Below are 17,163 nucleotides of genomic sequence, written 5' to 3'. Positions count from 1 at the left end.
GTGCCCCTGAACACTGCTGCCCTAGAAATGAAACCCTCAGCACACGAGACCTCATGGAAGACTTTATAGCTAAAATAATAAATGGGAACATTTTGCTTTAAAAGGAATTAAATTATATGGTACAATATAGAGATTTTCTTTATAGGAAATGTTAAAGTAAAAAATTTGGCAGTCAATAAAATAGGTGTCAGTTACTCACTAAAATTAAGTGAAATGTACTGTTTATCAACAGTGCTAGTTAAATGCCTTATGTAGTTTTTCCTGTTTCCATGGAAGTTTTTAAAATCCAAACACTAAACTCTTTCCTTGGTCTCAGAGAAGGTTTAAGAGAGCTGCTAGGGCTGACTGAAATATAGGGGAAATACAGAGAAACTGGACGGTTTCCACATAACCAAGAATCACAGATTAATGGAACAGCAATATTTGAGAATACTTGTGTAAATTAGAAAGTCTTCTTCCTTTAACATTCACGTGAGAAAACTAAGCTAGCTGGTGGGCAAGGAGCCACACTCCTCTAATCCCAGATACTTAGGAGGCTGACACAGGAGGAATGCAACTTTGAGGCCAATCTGGGCACTTTAGCTAGACCTTGTCTCAAAATAAAAAAGGGCTTGACATGTAGCTCAGCACTCAGTAGTAATAAAAACAAAAAAGAAAAAGCAAGCCAATTACAGCCTACAGATGCTAAATAAATGTTTTTCTCAAGAAACAGCCAATATCAGTCATGCTTGAGTAGGACTGTGTGAACAGGGGTGAAATGAGATTTCCACCCAGCGTATTATGCTTTGACAGTCTCTGCCATTTTAAAAAAATCTCACCTATCCATATTCATATTCAATTGCAACTTTGAAAGCATTCCAAAAGCAAGTATCAATAATTTTATTTTCTATTTTGTACTAGCTTCAGCTTTCCTTTAAATGGTAGTTTATAGACCACAGAAATTCAGCAAATAACATGAATTCAATCAAATTCCATGTTCAGTCTCTTAACAGGGAAATGGAATCTGAATAATTATTTCATTTTTCTTTTCTGTATTTCTGTATCATTGAGACTTTCACAAGATGTTCTTTTGCAATTTTAAATATATTTAAAAAGACAATCTGTGCAATTCTTAGCTTTAGCAAAAAGAAAGTGATACAAATTTCCTTGGTAATAGTATTGTTCATAGATTCAGTGATTTTATTTTGGATAACATAATTCCACTTTCCACAATTTAAGGTCATTTTTATTTTCTTTTTGTGGCCTTCAAAGAAGATGGGACAAGCTGCCTAGAATCTTCTACAGCAGTTTTCAAACACTTGTAATCCAAAAAGTTCCCATCAACTGAAGCTTTATCTGTAAATTGAACAAGTGGACAAAGAGACCCAGAGCTGCAGGGTCTGTGCCCATCCCCCCTCATGCCCTGGCAAGGGACCCCTGCTGTGGACACCACTTCTATGAACAGCACTCCAGGTAAGAACAGAAATTCTTACCTATTTAATATCACATTCATCTTAATATCATTAAATAATAAATCATTCAAGCTCTAAATATTACTACTTGAGGAGTAATATGCTGATGTCAATTAAACACTGGCTCATTTCCAATGCTTTAAACACAGCTATAAATAACATTTCCTGACTGATATTTGATTTAAAATGAAAATGTAGTGCTAGAATTTTAGTCTTGTTAGATTGGCTGTGCTCCATCAGGACTGAAAGCAGGTTTCATAGTTTCAATAATGTAACCTTTTGTATAGACTTCAATGTTAACTTCCAATAGAACACTAAGTGAGCATACACTTGTGAAAAGGCAGAGGGCTACAACATTTAAGGCTCTGATGTGGAAGACCTCACATTAAAATGTAAGATATCAAACCTAATATTTGGCTTTCCAAATAAATGCATAGTCTTGGTTGGCATAGGCAGTGTCATTTAAAAAAAAAATACCACTTTTATACAATTACACTGTCAACTAGAAAAAATGAAAACCTATCTCCAAAAAAATTTCTAAGAATACATAATTATAAGAATGGCATGAAGTATTATGTAAGTTATAAGAATATAAACCCCACTGCCACTATAGCCTAAGTATTTATTAGCATGGTATTCCAATTGAATACTAATATTCAATTGAGTATTTCTATACAGAAAATGAATAACATTTCCTGTACTTAATTTAGTAACTCAGCAGAAAATGCTCAAATTTTCTTGCTTTATTTTTTTTTTTTACGTTAACAAAGTACTTTCATATTACAGGTTTTTAATATATTAAAATTATTTTATTTTAAAATATGATGAACACAACTGAAGTTATACTATTTCATTCATATATATTACTAAGCTCCTAATAGTTCATACTAAAAATTTCAACACTGTCACTTTCTTGCCTTTATCTTGTTTCCATTTCAGCAAAATTTAGTATTCCCCTATACAAATTATATTTAATAAAATATTGATGTAAACTGTAAAAATTAAATTTATATGAATCCTTTTAATTCTATATTATACTAATTTTAAAAACTATACACTGTGAATATTATTTCTCTTTGTTCAAACATGGTAACTTTACTGTTTCCTCAGAGAAAAAGTAAAGGCTTGCTTTTTAGCATAACACAGGGGAATGATTCTGTTTCAAATGTGCATTTTAATAAGATGAAAACTTCACAGCTAATGATGAGTGTTCAGCAATCAGTGGATAGCTATGTTACTGATGTTACTTAACCACATTAACCAGTTACATAATTTCTGAAGTGATAAATGCTATACCTACTTCTACCATTGAACAGGCATGATGATGAAATTCTCCAATTTTTAACTGATATTTCTCTTTAGCTGATATTTTCCCATACAGGCTCCGGGAGGCTGAGTGGCTGGGGAGCGCGGGTCCTTCGGGGCCTAGTGCACACAGCCATGCAGGCACCTGGGGAGGCAGGCAGGCCGCAGGCGTCCACTCCGGGAGGCCGTGCAAGCACCTGGAAAGGCAGGCAGCAGGCGCCCAGGAAGCGGTGTGGAGACATGTGCCGGCCCTTGGGCCGGCTGCTGCCCCAGAAATACCATGCCATAGAGAAGCACTGACACAATAGGCCTGCCCAGAGACGTGCAAGAACCATCTCTTTTTTTTTTTTTTTTTTTTTGGTTTTTCTCTGGTACCGGGAACCAAACTCACGACCTTGCGCTTGCAAGGCAGGCGCTTTTGCCGCTGAGCTAAATCCCCAGCCCCGCAAGAACCATCTCAACATGGAGAAACCTCTGGGAAAACATGCCACATGGTGGGTCACTCTTGGCCCTGCCCTAGAGAGCCAGAAAGGTCTGGAGTCAGTGGAGGAGCAGCTGATGAACAAGGACTCAGAGAATGTGAGAGTACCAACGCCTGACGACTCAGAGGTTGAGCCGACTGGGGATATGGGAGCTGGAAACCAGGAAGACCTTGCGCAAAATACCTGGGGAGATCCCCTGGAGGCCATTCTTCCCCTAACTGCACAGGCTGCGGTGGAGGTCTGGAGAGGTCTACACTGAGACTTCCTGGATTAAAAGGGTGCCCAATATTCAGATTTTGAAGAACCACCTTCATGGAGAAGGTACATGTCTAGGTTACCTATCTGAGACACCTGATTGTGCTGAGACTGACTAGGGGGCCGAGGACTTCATCCACATGTTCCTGCCACCTGTGTTGATGGTTGGGGAAGAGGACACTAAGTGGTTGCAGGATCCCAATGGTCTGGGAGGTTGGAGAGAATACCTCTCTGCTTTCTTAGACAAAAGGCATTGATAAAGCATACTTCCCTGGACCCCAGGTCAGCAGAGGGACAAACTATTCTTAAAGGTAAGTTTATTACTCAGTCAGCCCCAAATAGTAGAAAAAAGCTACAAAAAATGGCTTTGTCCCAGATAGCTCACTTGAGGTGTTAGTAAGAATTGCCTTAGTTTTTTATAGCTGTGAGGAAGAGGAGGCCAAGGAGAGAAAACAAAGAGACGGAGAAAAAACAGCTGTCTTTGTTGCAGCACTAAGAGAAACAGGCCCTAAGTCCGATTCTCAGGGCCCCAAGAACTCGTTGACTACATTCATCTGCTACCACTGTCAAAAGCCAGGCCATCTCAAGAGGGACTGCCCTAAGAAGCCCCCTGGGCCATGCCCTGACTGTAAAGGTGACCACTAGAGGTCGGAATGCCCTCTGAAGTGAAGGCCCCAGAGCTCAGACTCCTCCTACCAGCTGGTCTAACAGGAATGAAGGGGCCCAGGGCACTCTGCCTTCTCCTTCTGGCCAGACCATTATCTTCAAGGAGGAGCCCCATGTAATCATGACTATAGAGGAAAAAGTAAACAGCCTATTGCTGGACACTGGTGCTAGTCTTTAGGTCCTTCTTTTCAGTTCTAGCCTTCCTTCCAGCCGTCACACCTCAGTGAAAAGAGTCACTGATGAGGAGGTAATCTGCTATTTTTCACAACCCTTGGGCTGTAACTTGTTAGATCTTTCTTGCATATCTTTGTTTTCCTGAGAAACCACTTTGAAGATACCAATATGTATTACCGCAGCCATTGATAATTTCCTACCAATCTGTCCATAGCTCTGTAATGTTTCTATTGTTCCTATGCTATTTTGTAAATGGATGTATGTTTATTACTATGTGTTTTCAACAACAACCATGGAGAATAGTCAATGATTATTTAATTAATCACTCATGTATAGCTCTATTTGTTTTCCCTAGAAACCACTTTGAAGAAACCAAAGTATAGTGCAACAACCAGTGATAATTTCCAACCATTGTTGTCTGTAACTCACTATTATTTGTCTATTTGTTTTCCTGAGAAACTATCTTGAAGATATCAATAGATAAAATAACAACCATTGATAATGTCCTACCACTTTGTCTGTAATTCGGTAAATCATCCTATTATTACGTTATCCTTCTTTTACTCTTTCAAATAAATTTAAAAAACAATTTTAAAAAAGGTATTTTCCCATACTAACTTTACAATGTTATACTTTGTGATTAGGCTGGTAGTTGTGGTCTCTGGAATAAAAGGTTATTAAAAAAGCGAACATCCTGTAATCCCAGAACTTGGGAGGTTGAGGCAGGAGGATTGCCATGAATTCAAGGACAGCCTCAGCTACAGAGTGAGTTCAAGGTCAGCCTCCTGAACTGCACAGCAAGACCTTGTCTCACACACACAAAAAAATGACTAACATGATATAAATTCATATGTAATATCTGAGACTTGATGTTGTTTTTACTTTATTAGGTATTAGATCCATGTTACAGAAAAAGTGAGTTATAAATTTTAGCATTTTTTTAAATGATAGGAAAAACAGAAGAGATTTCAGAGAATGAAGATAAAATTATAACAATTCAAACTATATTGCCTAAAGAAAAGTTGAAGTAATTATTTTACATGAAAAATAAGCTTAAACAGTGTCAAAGCTCCTTAGGGGCACATCTATTAATCAAAAAGAGAATATCTCAACAATATGCCCTACTTTTAGAAATACTGGTGATATAGTCAGAAGGGAAAGTGATGTCAAATGTTTTAGAAAACACAAACTATGCCTTGGAGGTGAAGCAAAAGGAAAGATTCAAGATGGTAATGCATGTAGGGAAAAGGGTCAGAGAGCTTTTTGAGCAGATACAGGCTATGACAGTGAAGATTTACATTAATCTCAGAAGTAACTGCACTGCAGGAATACAATTTTCATGGTCTTAAGGGACTTTCAAAATGGTGCATAATTTTCTTTTTTGTTTGTTTTTTTGGTTTTTCTCCGGTACAGGGAACCGAACTCACGACCTTGTGCTTGCCAGGCAGGCGCTTTGCCGCTGAGCTAAATCCCCAGCCCCGTGGTGCATAATTTTCTTTATATTTGATAAAAGAACTGGTGATTTCCAGTTCTGCAACATCTAAACAAACTAAGAAGGGACATCTCTTCTCTATTTTCATAGCTACATTTCATAATCCTGGATGACATCCTATGTCTGAAGTTATTTTCAATTGCACTGTTCCCTTATTTTTGGAAGTGTTTCTTGTGGTCCTTTGCCCTGGAACTCCAGAGGAAAACTTTAGGCAGCGAGAAACACAGCTTCATCAGAGTCCCTGTCCTTGCCACTGTCTTCACTCGGTGCATGCTCACCCCTACTAGGAGATCGGCAGCTCAAGTCCTCCACACCAGACTCTTGATCACTGTTTGCTGACAGATCTGGGTCTGAGCTTTTGAAATTGTCTTGGGTTAGAATCAGTGCAGAATCTTCATCACCTTGTGAAGGGCTCCTGGAGGGAAATGACTTCAGGTTCCCGCTGTAATCCTGGCGAGTGTTCACCGTGCTGTTGTCTGAGGTAGAAAACCCTGAGAGTCTGCTGCACTCATTCTGTTTATTCTTCACTTTGGTGCAATTTAACTGGACTTTTTGAATTTTTTTCAGCCTCTAAAAACAAAATAATTTCAGGGAAGAAATCAGAATTATTTACATATATATATATATATGCTTTGGTATTTATTACCTGCCGGATGGTATAATGTTAAGAACATGGAATGTAAATGTGGGTTCAAACCTAGACTTTATGACATTGGTCAAAATAAATTCTGTGAGGCTGGCTTTCCTCATCTGGAATGTAAGGATGGTAGTACCTGCCTCCACAGGTTTTCTGTAAATGTAAACAATGTTAACACAAACTACTGTAGTCTCCCCCTTTTCTATTCTGTAGGGTTTTACATAATGATTTGTATCCCATGAATTCAAAAATGTTTTTTAAAAGTCAGAAATGATGTGTTTAATTTTATTGATAAAATTCACCCATTTAAAGTATACAATTTGGTGGTTTTTAGTATATTTGAAGGTTGCACAACCATCACTACTAAGTTAAATCATTTTCATCACCAAGAAAAAAATATTAGCAGGCATTCCTATTTCCACCTCCTCATAGCTCCTGGCAACCATTAATTAACTTTATCTCCATGGATTTGTGCATTTTAGACATTTCAGCACAGTCATAAGGACCATCTGCATTACAGCACATATCCTGTCTCATTGCTTTCAATGGCTGAATCACATTCACTACATCGATTACACAGACACCACATTTTGCTTCTCCATGCATCAAATTTGGGCTTTTCAAAACATATTTTCCCAGACTGTGTCCATTAGGTCAGCAGGAGGGGCACTGTAAGATCGAGTATTATATACTTATTCAAAAAGCACTTACATAAATTATTAGTGCAGAAGCATTATCCTGGGTAATATAAGGAACAGAGATGAGTCCAGATACGGCCATGGAGAACTTGTAGTGTTATGAACAAGAGAGACAGTGCTACTGTAGGAATTTGGAAAAGGCAAATTTAAGAGGGTTGGGCTGTGACAGTTTGAGGGAATACAGTGGAGTGAGCTCTAAGAAGGGAATATTTTAATAGAACTATAAAAGACTTAAACATTCTGGTGACAGTAGAAAGCATTCCTGGCAGGAAGGACAGTGGGAAAAAACACAAAGATATGAAGGTGTCAGGTACTGACAGAATGCAGAACTGTTCAGTTTTAGCAAGGAGAATAGCAGAGAATAAGAAAAAGTGTCTGAGACTAGATAATAGGAAAATCTCAAATGCTGAGCTAGTAAGTTATTTTCTTGTGCTACTGGAATTGACCCCAGGGCCTTTGCACTAAGCTACACTCCCAGCCATTTTTCATACTTGAGACAGGGTCTCACTGCCCAGGCTTGCTTCTAACTTTGACTCCTCCATCTCAGCTTTCTATAAATTTTATCTTTGTTATAAGGAAGTAAGAGCCAATGTTTTAAAATTAAGGTACTTAAATAATTTAAAACATTACTGTAACAAAAGAATGCTAGAATAGATAACAGAGTCCTAATGTCTGCATAAAGCTTAAATGTCTTTAGAAAGAGTAAATGTAACTGGCCAGTGATGACATGAAGGGACGTTAAGTGACAAAAGGTCCACGACAGTTCCAGAATTCCAAAAATGTATCTCATTTGATCTCTTTACATTTATTTTTTAATTCAAGATCTCTCAGCCTTGGATGAGTTCACAATCACCTGTCTCTAAAGATTTGGAGTTTCTAGGCTTAGTGCCCAGGTATCAGAATTCCTTGTGAGCTGGTGATCCCACGGCAGACACTGGTAAAAACTGCTTCTCCCTAAAGTAAAACATAATGACGTCAGCCACAGCTTCTCATATGGCTCCAAGGATGTTTTATTTGACCCCTGAAGATATACGCTATAGTACCAGTTATGTTTGGTCTCATAAGCTCTCAAAATGACCATTTTAACCTTCTGAGTCTGTTTTATCTATCTGGATCTGCCATGCACTTAGTTTGCAACCAACCTTAGACTTTAGGTCTTTCACAATATTCATATCTTGAAAGGTAATGTCTTCTAGAGTATTTTAAGAGAAAAAGGAGTCACCCTACTCAGCTACCTCTAAATGGCCACCTCTATTAGTAATAATAATTTAATATTTTTCATTCCCTCAGCCCATTATTTTCAGTGGTGACCTGCAGGTAACTACTTCCTGGGCAAAGGAGAAGACTTCAGATTCAACTTGTGATATTTTGGTAACCTTCGTTCAGACATTCATCAACTGGGAGGGAACTGGGAATTCTCCTTGAGTCACATTATTGCTTTACAAGGTTTAACAAAGGACTTGAACTCTCTACAGTTTCCCAGCCTTAATCCTAATACTTTTTCTACACTACATGATCTTAGAAATTATTTTTCTTTGTATCTAAAACATTGAGCCTCACTTCAGAATTCCGGTCCTGAACTCTAGGAATCTATCACCAGTTCTTGAGCAGGTCAATGACAAGATACCAGGTGTTATGGTTTATGTCTGTGTGTCCCCACAAAGCCTCATGAGGCCATGGGGCAGGCTTTAAGAGTTTGATTATGGGTGTGAGAGCTGCACCGGCCCTGGGGTGGATAGTTTGCATATGTTAGGGAGAGGAAAAGAGTGCTTGAGGCCATTCCTCCCCCGATTCCTCGCTGGTGTGTGCTGGTTGCTTTTGCTGTTGTCTGCCACCCTGAGCTGTAGCTCTCTGCCATGTGCCACTCTGCCTTATAATCTGCCAAGTACGGACTGAAACCTCCACGAACTGTAAGCGAAATAAACCTTTCCTTCCTTAATTTTGGGCATCAGGTATTTTGTCCCAGCAATGAGAGAAAAGTAACCAAGACACCAGAAGAAGGCGAGTAAAGCAGCTGAAGCAAAGAATGCAAGGGGTGTAGGTGACCAAATGAACTAGAGTGGTACCACTGGAAACAAAGGGTCAAGGAGGAAAACTGGTCATACACATCCTAAACCTCCCGGCTGAGCACAGTGCCACAACAGACCGCAGCTGGTCCTAACAGTTATCAGAACACTTAAAAAATGAAGAAATGGATTTTTCTTACCAGTACATGTCCTAGTTTTATTCTTATACTCCACCCCCAATACTTTTTTTCTTTCTCCAGAAATAATTCATTTTAGTATTCATGAATAACAAAAAATACTGGCCAGTAGCCAAGTCATTCAGCAAACTGAAAGTAACCCACAAACCAGGCATCTAAAATCCACTAAATGCCTAGGTTTGGGCTTCAGTTATCTAGCTATTCACATGGACAAGAATGCACGAGGATGCTCCCTGGCTAAGGAGAGGAAATGGCTGTTGTCACATTTTCTGTACTGAGTCTCGAGAGGCTTCCACACATCTGTTTTTAAGAAGTAAGCACAGAAAAGAGATTAACAACATCAGGTGGGTCTTACTTCTTCTAGGGCCTCCAGTTCCTCCTCCAGCTGCTGGGATTCCTCCTTCACTGCCATAAGGTAATCCGTAACTGACTGTCGGGGCTGCATCCCCTTCTCAAAGTGGTTATACATCCCACTCCAAAACCTGGGAAGGAAGGCAGAGCTTTACAATACCACCCTAGTGCAATATGAAAGTTCACCCTCTCAAATTGTGCTTATTTGATACCATATCCCTGGTTTTCATAATAATCGCATGAAAGCTACAACCTGGAGAAGGTGGTGACCAAATATGTTGGTACTTTCTTTTTCTTGATTCAGTAAAGTTGTTTTGGGGAAAATAAGTTCATGAAGAGTCTACTTGAATACGTAATACTGAATTAGAAGGCATACATTTTTCTATAATAGATTGAAGCAGAACATGTACCACTTCTCGCTCTCGCATATGGCTCTTAGTTTGAATTTCAAAAAATAGTGATTGTATGGTTAGAATCTTCCAGCTGCAAAGGGAGGTTTTAATACTTTAAGTTTTCAGATTTTTTAATCATAGCCACCAAAATCTGACATTTACATCTGCAATAAATCATCACCTTTTATCCTAAACAATTTTATTGTACTAGAATGCCAATAAGAATAAATGGTGTTGCCAGAGGGTTATCATAGGTCTTTGATTTTTATTAGTATTTTTTTTTTCTTACTGAGAACAGAAAAGCACTTTGAGGACAGTGTCTCAACAGCTCTTAAAAATGTTTTAGCCAGGTGTTGTAGCACAAGACCTGTAATCCCAGCACTTGAGAGGCTGAGGAAAGAAGATTGCCACAAGTTTGAGGCCAGCCTGAACCACATAGAGAGATATTGTCTCAAAAAAAGAAAAATGTTCACAAACAACAAACTTACTGAGAGAGAAATTAGGGAAACCACACCTTTCACATTAGCATCCAAAATATTGAAATACTTAGGAGTCAATCTAACAAAGGAAGTAAAAGATTTATATATTGAAAATTACAGTACTCTAAGAAAGGAGATTGAAGAGGATATCAGAAAATGCAAAGATATCTCTTGCTCAAGGATAGGAAAAAAACAACATAGTGAAAATGGCCATACTTTCAACATTGATATACAGATTTAATGCAATCCCGAGCAAAACACCATTAGCATACCTCACAGAACTAGAGTAAATACTTCTAAATTTCATCTGGAACCAGAAGAGACCTAGAATGGCAAAGGCAATCCTGGGCAACAAAGACAAGTCAGGTGGCATCACAATCCCTGACTTGAAATTATACTACAAAGCTACTGTGATAAAATCAGCATGGTACTGGCAAAAAAAATAGACCTGAGGACCACAGAACAGATTAGAAGATGTGGACACAACTACAAACACACTCAGCCACCTTATCTTTGACAAAGGGGCCAAACAATGTTCAATGGAAGAAAGATAGCCTCTTTAATAAACGGCACTGGAAAAACTGCCTCTCTACATGCTGGATGAAGACCAAAACTAGACCCATGTCTACCACCATACACTAAACTAAAGTCAAAATTGATCTAAGATTTAAACATTAAAGCAGAAACACTAAATCTACTGAAAGAGGAAAAAGGTTGAAATCTTGAAGACATAGGGATAGGCACGGTCTTCATGAACAAAACCCAAACTGCACAGGAAACACTTCAAAGAATCAACAACTGGGATCTCATTCCATTAAAATGCTTTTTGTACTTCAAAAGAAATCACCAACAGAGTGAAAAGACAACCCACAGAATGGGAAAACATTTTAGCTAACTGTCCCTCAGACAAAGGACTCCTGTCTAGAACATATAAAGAACTGAAAAAAAATCAACCCCCCAAATTCAAAGACCCAATCCAAAAATGGGCATGTAAGATGAATACAGGCTTCTTACATGAAGAAATATAAATGGTAAATAAATAAATGAAAAAATGTTCAACATCATTGGTCATTTGAGAGATGCAAGTTAAAACAACACTGAGATTTCATCTCACCACAGTAAGAATAACTACCATCAAGAAATCAAGCAACAACAAATGCTGGAGGGGCTGTGGAGAAAAAGGAACCCTTCTCCACTGTTGGTGGGAGTGCCAACTGGTGCAACCACTTTGGAAATCAGTCTGGAGATTCCTCAAAAAATTAGGAATAGAGGTCCCATTCAACCCAGCCATTCCCCTTTCTGGGGAATTAAAAACATCATACCACAGCAATATCTGTGTACCCATGTTTATAGCAGCACAATTGGTAATAGCAAAATGTTAGAAACAACCCAAATGCTCATCAGCTGAGGAGCAGACAAGAAAAATGCAGTATTTTTATACAATGGAGTATTACTCATCTATAAAGAAAGATAAACTCGATGCTTTCATAGGTAATGGATGCAACTAGAGACCATACTCATAAGTGAAATAAATCAGACTCACATGTGTAAACACTGCATTTTCTCCCTAGTTTAAGAACCTGAAAGAGTAAATAAAACTTAAAGGTATAATAGACATTGTGAAAGGGAAAGAAACTGCTGAATAGTAAAGAACAACTGGGATGAAGGAAAGGCAAAAAGAAGGTAACTGTACTACTAATTTCTACTGGTTTATTGAAAGGAACAGTTAATGTTTAATTGTTCAATCAATCTTGCATACCTGCATCTGCTAATCTGAACAACTACTTTGAAGATAACAGTTAAGTAATACAACAACCATTGTTGATGTCCTACTATCCTGTTTTAAATTGTGCATCATTTTTACAGTTTTTATAGTGTTGTTATAGTTTCATTTTTAAAGTGTTGTTTTGTTTTTGTTATTATTTTGTGTTCTTTTCTCTTTAAAATAACAAGAAAAATGCTGTTTTACACAGGCATAGAGGAGGCATTTGCTTTTAGTAATACAAAATTAATATTCTGCTGTAAAAAATCTGAGGAAATAATGATACTAGAATAAGTAAGAACCAATCATCATGAGGAACAAAATCTACAGGGAAAAAACTCACTAGCTGTTGGGAAAGAATAAGAAGGAATGTGGTTTCCTACTGATTCTCTGTGTGCTCGTCTATTTTCCCACGAGTCATTTTTTTATATCATACAAGGCTACAGAAGATGCCAAAGAATAACACATATTACACAAATCTAGGAAGACCCAACAGAACATGCAGGAGGCTACCCTGTTTCTTCTGTTCCAATCTACAATTTTAAAATAATTTACTTCCATGAGGACTTCATTCAACTGAGTTAGAAAGGCAAGCTATCTGAAGAATGCTATTAAAATTTGTGATTCTCATTGGACTTAAAGATACTTGGTTTTCTTTTTCTTTCACTTTAAAAAATTCAAAGATGCATTTTTTAGATATCATCATTATAAAATATCAACTTCTGAAGAAAATTCCACTTAGAAGGTTGGAGAAGAAGAGACACTGAGAAAAACACCAGTCAGATATTCAAGAATCTTCCTCCAGTGGGTTTTGTGTCTAGAAAAGTTTTAAGCTGAGACTCTGCCCTCTGTGCACCCATGGCAGACAGGAATTCCTCACGCAGAAGCCCCAGGGACTGCTCTCACTGGGGTTTGTGAGTGGGCCTTCCCTGTGCAGGTCCTGTGACAGTGAGCAAGTGCTGGTCCAAGAGTTGCTGGTCCTGTGGTTCGAGTCCGTGCTTTACTTGCACCCAGACCCCCTGAAGGTTCGCGGGCAGGGGCAGTCTGTGCTTGCTCTTTGAGTGGCCTGGGTCTGGCTCCTGCCTATGTCCTGAACTGACTAAGAAGCAGAACCAGGAGGGCTGTGATATACTCCCACAACCACGGTTCCCAGCTGAAACACGGGAGAGAGCCAGGTATTTCCCATTTACTTCCTGGGGGTACAGCAGGCAACCCAGGACTCTCCGCCATTACACTTTGAGTATCTGCCCTCCGTGCACGCATAGCAGGCAGGAATTCGTCCCTCAGAAGCCGCAGGGACTGTTCTCACCAGGGTTTGCATGTGGGTCCTCGCTGCGTGGGCCCTACGCTGAGTGAAGGAGTGCTCCAAGAGCTCCTGGTCCCATGGTTCGAGTCCGGGCATTAAATGAGCCTGGACCCAAGGAGTGTCACAGGTAAGGGCAGTCTGTGATTGCTGTTGGTCCAGTCGACCTTTGGTTCCTGTATGTGTCCAAACTGATTGGAGACACAGAATCAGGTGGTTCACAAACTGTCGACCCTGCAGTTCATCTCTGCGTTTTGCCTGCACCCTGAACGGCCTGGGGACATAGGTTGACTGGACCGAGATTGTCACACCAGTGCAACCCAAGTCTGGGCCGTGCACGTGCCCTAAACTGCAAGGGGACACTGGATCAGACATTCTGCCATCAGCTGACACCAATGCCCGCATCTGACATCAGGGATAACTAGATACAAATAAAACCCAAAAACCCAAGCAAATGTAGTGGTTCCCAAGGGTCATTGAGGGACAAACCTGACCAACAGGACAACTAGGGACACTAGTGGCCTTTGCTGTGCAGCCACTGAAGAGGGAAACTGAGCTTTCTGCATCTGGTAGCAAACATGACAAAACGAAGGACTAAAACACAATCCCAGAATTCCACCGCACTCAGAACAAGTCCAGGAAACATCGACATAGGAGAACGTGGTAAACACATGGCTGAAATAGCTGAAATGATTGCAGTCGAGGTAAAGAAACAACGCCATAAGGCCATAGAAGAGATGAGATCAGAGATAATCTCTCAGGCAAAAAATGAAATGACAATAATACTGAAAGAACTGCTCAAAACTTCTGAAGAAGAAACATATAAGAAAATAGGAGAACAAAGGCAACAGATGGAAGCATTACATGAAAAATATAAAAAGGACTTAGAATGCATGAACCAGATTCAAAGAGACTTCCAGGAAAACAAAGCTTCCATGGAAAGCTGCCAAAACTGCTTGAATGAAGCTGAAGATAGAATTTCAGACTTTGCAGACAGTATGGCAACTAGTGACCATGAAAGAAAGGGATCTCGTAAAATCAACAAGGATCCAAGAAAAATCAATTCAACAGCTGCAAGATGAGGCAAAGATGAATAATGTATGACTAACAGGAGGAAATGAAACAGCATGAGGCAACACAACTGACATAAAAAGAATATTTGCAGAAATAATAGCAGAAAATTTTCCAAGTATGGAAACAGAACCTGATATACAGGTAAATGACACATATAGAACTTCAACCAACCACAACCAAAATAAAATTACAACCAGACATAAAACAGTCAAGTTCCCAGATCTTCAGGAAAAGAATGGAATATTAAAAGCTGCTATAGAAAAGAAAGAGATTACCTATAAAGAAAGCCAATCAGAATTACGGCACACTTCTCAGCACAAACCATCCAATCGAGAAGAGCTTGGAAGGAAGTATTACTGGTCCTGAGACAGAACAGCTTCAAACCAAGACTGATGTACCCTGCCAAACTATCCCACAAATTCAAAGGAGAAATACAAGATTTCCATGACAAAGAACAACTGAAGAACTTCATGAGTGCCAAACCAGCATTACACAGAGAACTGACCACAATTTCAAGAACAACAGCACAAAGGAAACATCAAGAAGAGCAAGCAAGAAAACAGGTAAAAAAAGTAGGAAATCAATGCAAGTAAATAACATGACAATAATAAATCAATACATATCAGTTATAACTATAAATGCAAATGGCCTCAATTCTCCAGACAAAAGAAACAGACTGGCAGAGTGGATTAAAAAACAAAATCCAACGATATGCTGTATACAGGAAAAACATTTTATTCAAAATGAAATCCACAGACTAAAAGTCAAAGGACGGAAAACAATCCTCCATGCAACAGGAAACCAGAAAAAAGCAGGGGTAGGTATTCTGTTTGCAGACCATGTAAACTTCAAACCAACAACAATTAAAAGAGATAAAGAAGGTCACTACATACTAGTCAGGGGAAAACTGCAAGAGGATGAGATAACAATCATAAACATCTATGCACCAAATATCAGAGCTCCAAATTATATAAGACAAATCTTAACAGGCATGAAAACCCATATAATTAATAACACTATTGTAACAGGGGACTTCAAGCTCCCCATTGACACAAACAGATGGGTCAACTGGACAAAAAATCATCAAGGAAAAAACAGATCTGAATCAAAGCTGTGAACAAATGGACTTAGTAGATGTACACAGAGTGTTCCCCGCCACAACATCAGAATATACATTTTTCTCAGCTGCGCTTGGGTCTTTCTCTAAAACAGACCACATCCTAACCCATAGAGCATACCTTCCGAAATGTAAAAGAAGTGAAATTATCCCGTGCATATTATCTGACCACAGTGCAATCAAATTGGAAATTAATTTCAAAAGGAATGCCAAAATCTCTATAAACACTTGGAAATTAAACAACAGCCTCCCAAACAACCAATGGGTCAACAAGAAATTAAAGAGGAAATTGAAAAATACCTACAAACAAATGAAAATATAAATGCCACCTAACGGAATCTATGGGATGCAGTCAAAGCAGTCCTCAGAGGGAAATTTATAGCGGTGAATTCACATATAAGGAGGGCAGAAAGGGAAAAAATAAATAGTTTAATGCTATTTAAACTTTTAGAAAAATAAGAACAAGTCAAGCCCAAAGCCAAAGAAGGGACGAGATTATAAAGACTAGGGCAGAAATTAATGCAACTGAGACAAAGAGAACCCTCCAAAAAATAAATGAATCAAACAATTGGTTCATTGAAAGAATAAATAAAATTGACAAACCATTAGCAAACCTTATCAAGAAAAGGAAGGAAACAACTCAGATTCATGCAATAAGGAATGAAAACGATGAAATTACTATAGATTCCACAGAAATTCTGAAGAGCATGAATACCTACTTTGAAAATCTTTCCTCCCATACCATACAAAACTCAGAAGAAATGGACAGATTCCTACATATGTACGAATTACCAAGGTTGAGTCAAGAAGATGTCAAATTCCTGAATAACCCAATATCAATTAATGAGATTGAAAAGGTGATTAAAAACCTACCAACAAAGAAAAGCCCAGGCCCTGATGGATTCACAGCAGAATTTTACAAGAAATTTAGACAAGATTTAATACCAACACTCCTCAAAGTTTTCAATGAAATTGAAAGTCAAGCTATTCTCCCTAACTCATTTCTGGAGGCAAGCATCGTACTGATACCAAAACCAGAGAAAGACCCAACCAAGAAAGAGAATTACAGACCAATCTCCCTCATGAATATAGATGCAAAGATACTCAACAAGATCTAGCAAATACAATGCAGCAAATTATCAAGAAAATCATACATCACAACCAAGTCGGATTCATTCCAGGAATGCCGGGGTGGTTCAATACTCACAAATCTATGAATGTTATAAGCCATATGAATGCAGCCAAAGACCAAAACCACATGATCATCTCAATAGATGCAGAAAAAGGTTTTGACAAGGTCCAATATGCATTTATGATTAAAA

General features: G+C 38.7%; 1 protein-coding gene across 2 annotated transcripts in view; it reads right to left on the bottom strand.

Moving 5' to 3' along the window:
* Positions 1-5,186: 5,186 nt before the first annotated feature.
* Mtmr7 (myotubularin related protein 7) overlaps positions 5,187-17,163 on the bottom strand; it is a 113,983-nt gene continuing 102,006 nt past the window's right edge. For both annotated transcript variants that reach the window (XM_005412210.2, XM_005412213.2), the window contains 2 exons: positions 9,719-9,845; positions 5,187-6,395 (listed from right to left, as the gene is read on the bottom strand). In XM_005412210.2, the coding sequence (XP_005412267.1) occupies positions 6,033-6,395; positions 9,719-9,845 (490 nt within the window). In that variant the 3' untranslated portion in view covers positions 5,187-6,032. The remainder of the gene's footprint in view (positions 6,396-9,718; positions 9,846-17,163) is intronic.

The sequence above is a fragment of the Chinchilla lanigera genome, unplaced genomic scaffold (genome assembly GCF_000276665.1).
Source record: "Chinchilla lanigera isolate Chin_1 unplaced genomic scaffold, ChiLan1.0 scaffold00151, whole genome shotgun sequence".
NCBI lineage: Eukaryota > Metazoa > Chordata > Mammalia > Rodentia > Chinchillidae > Chinchilla > Chinchilla lanigera.
The sequence above is the reverse complement of the archived record's forward strand: the minus strand, read 5'-3'. Positions and strand labels throughout refer to the sequence as shown.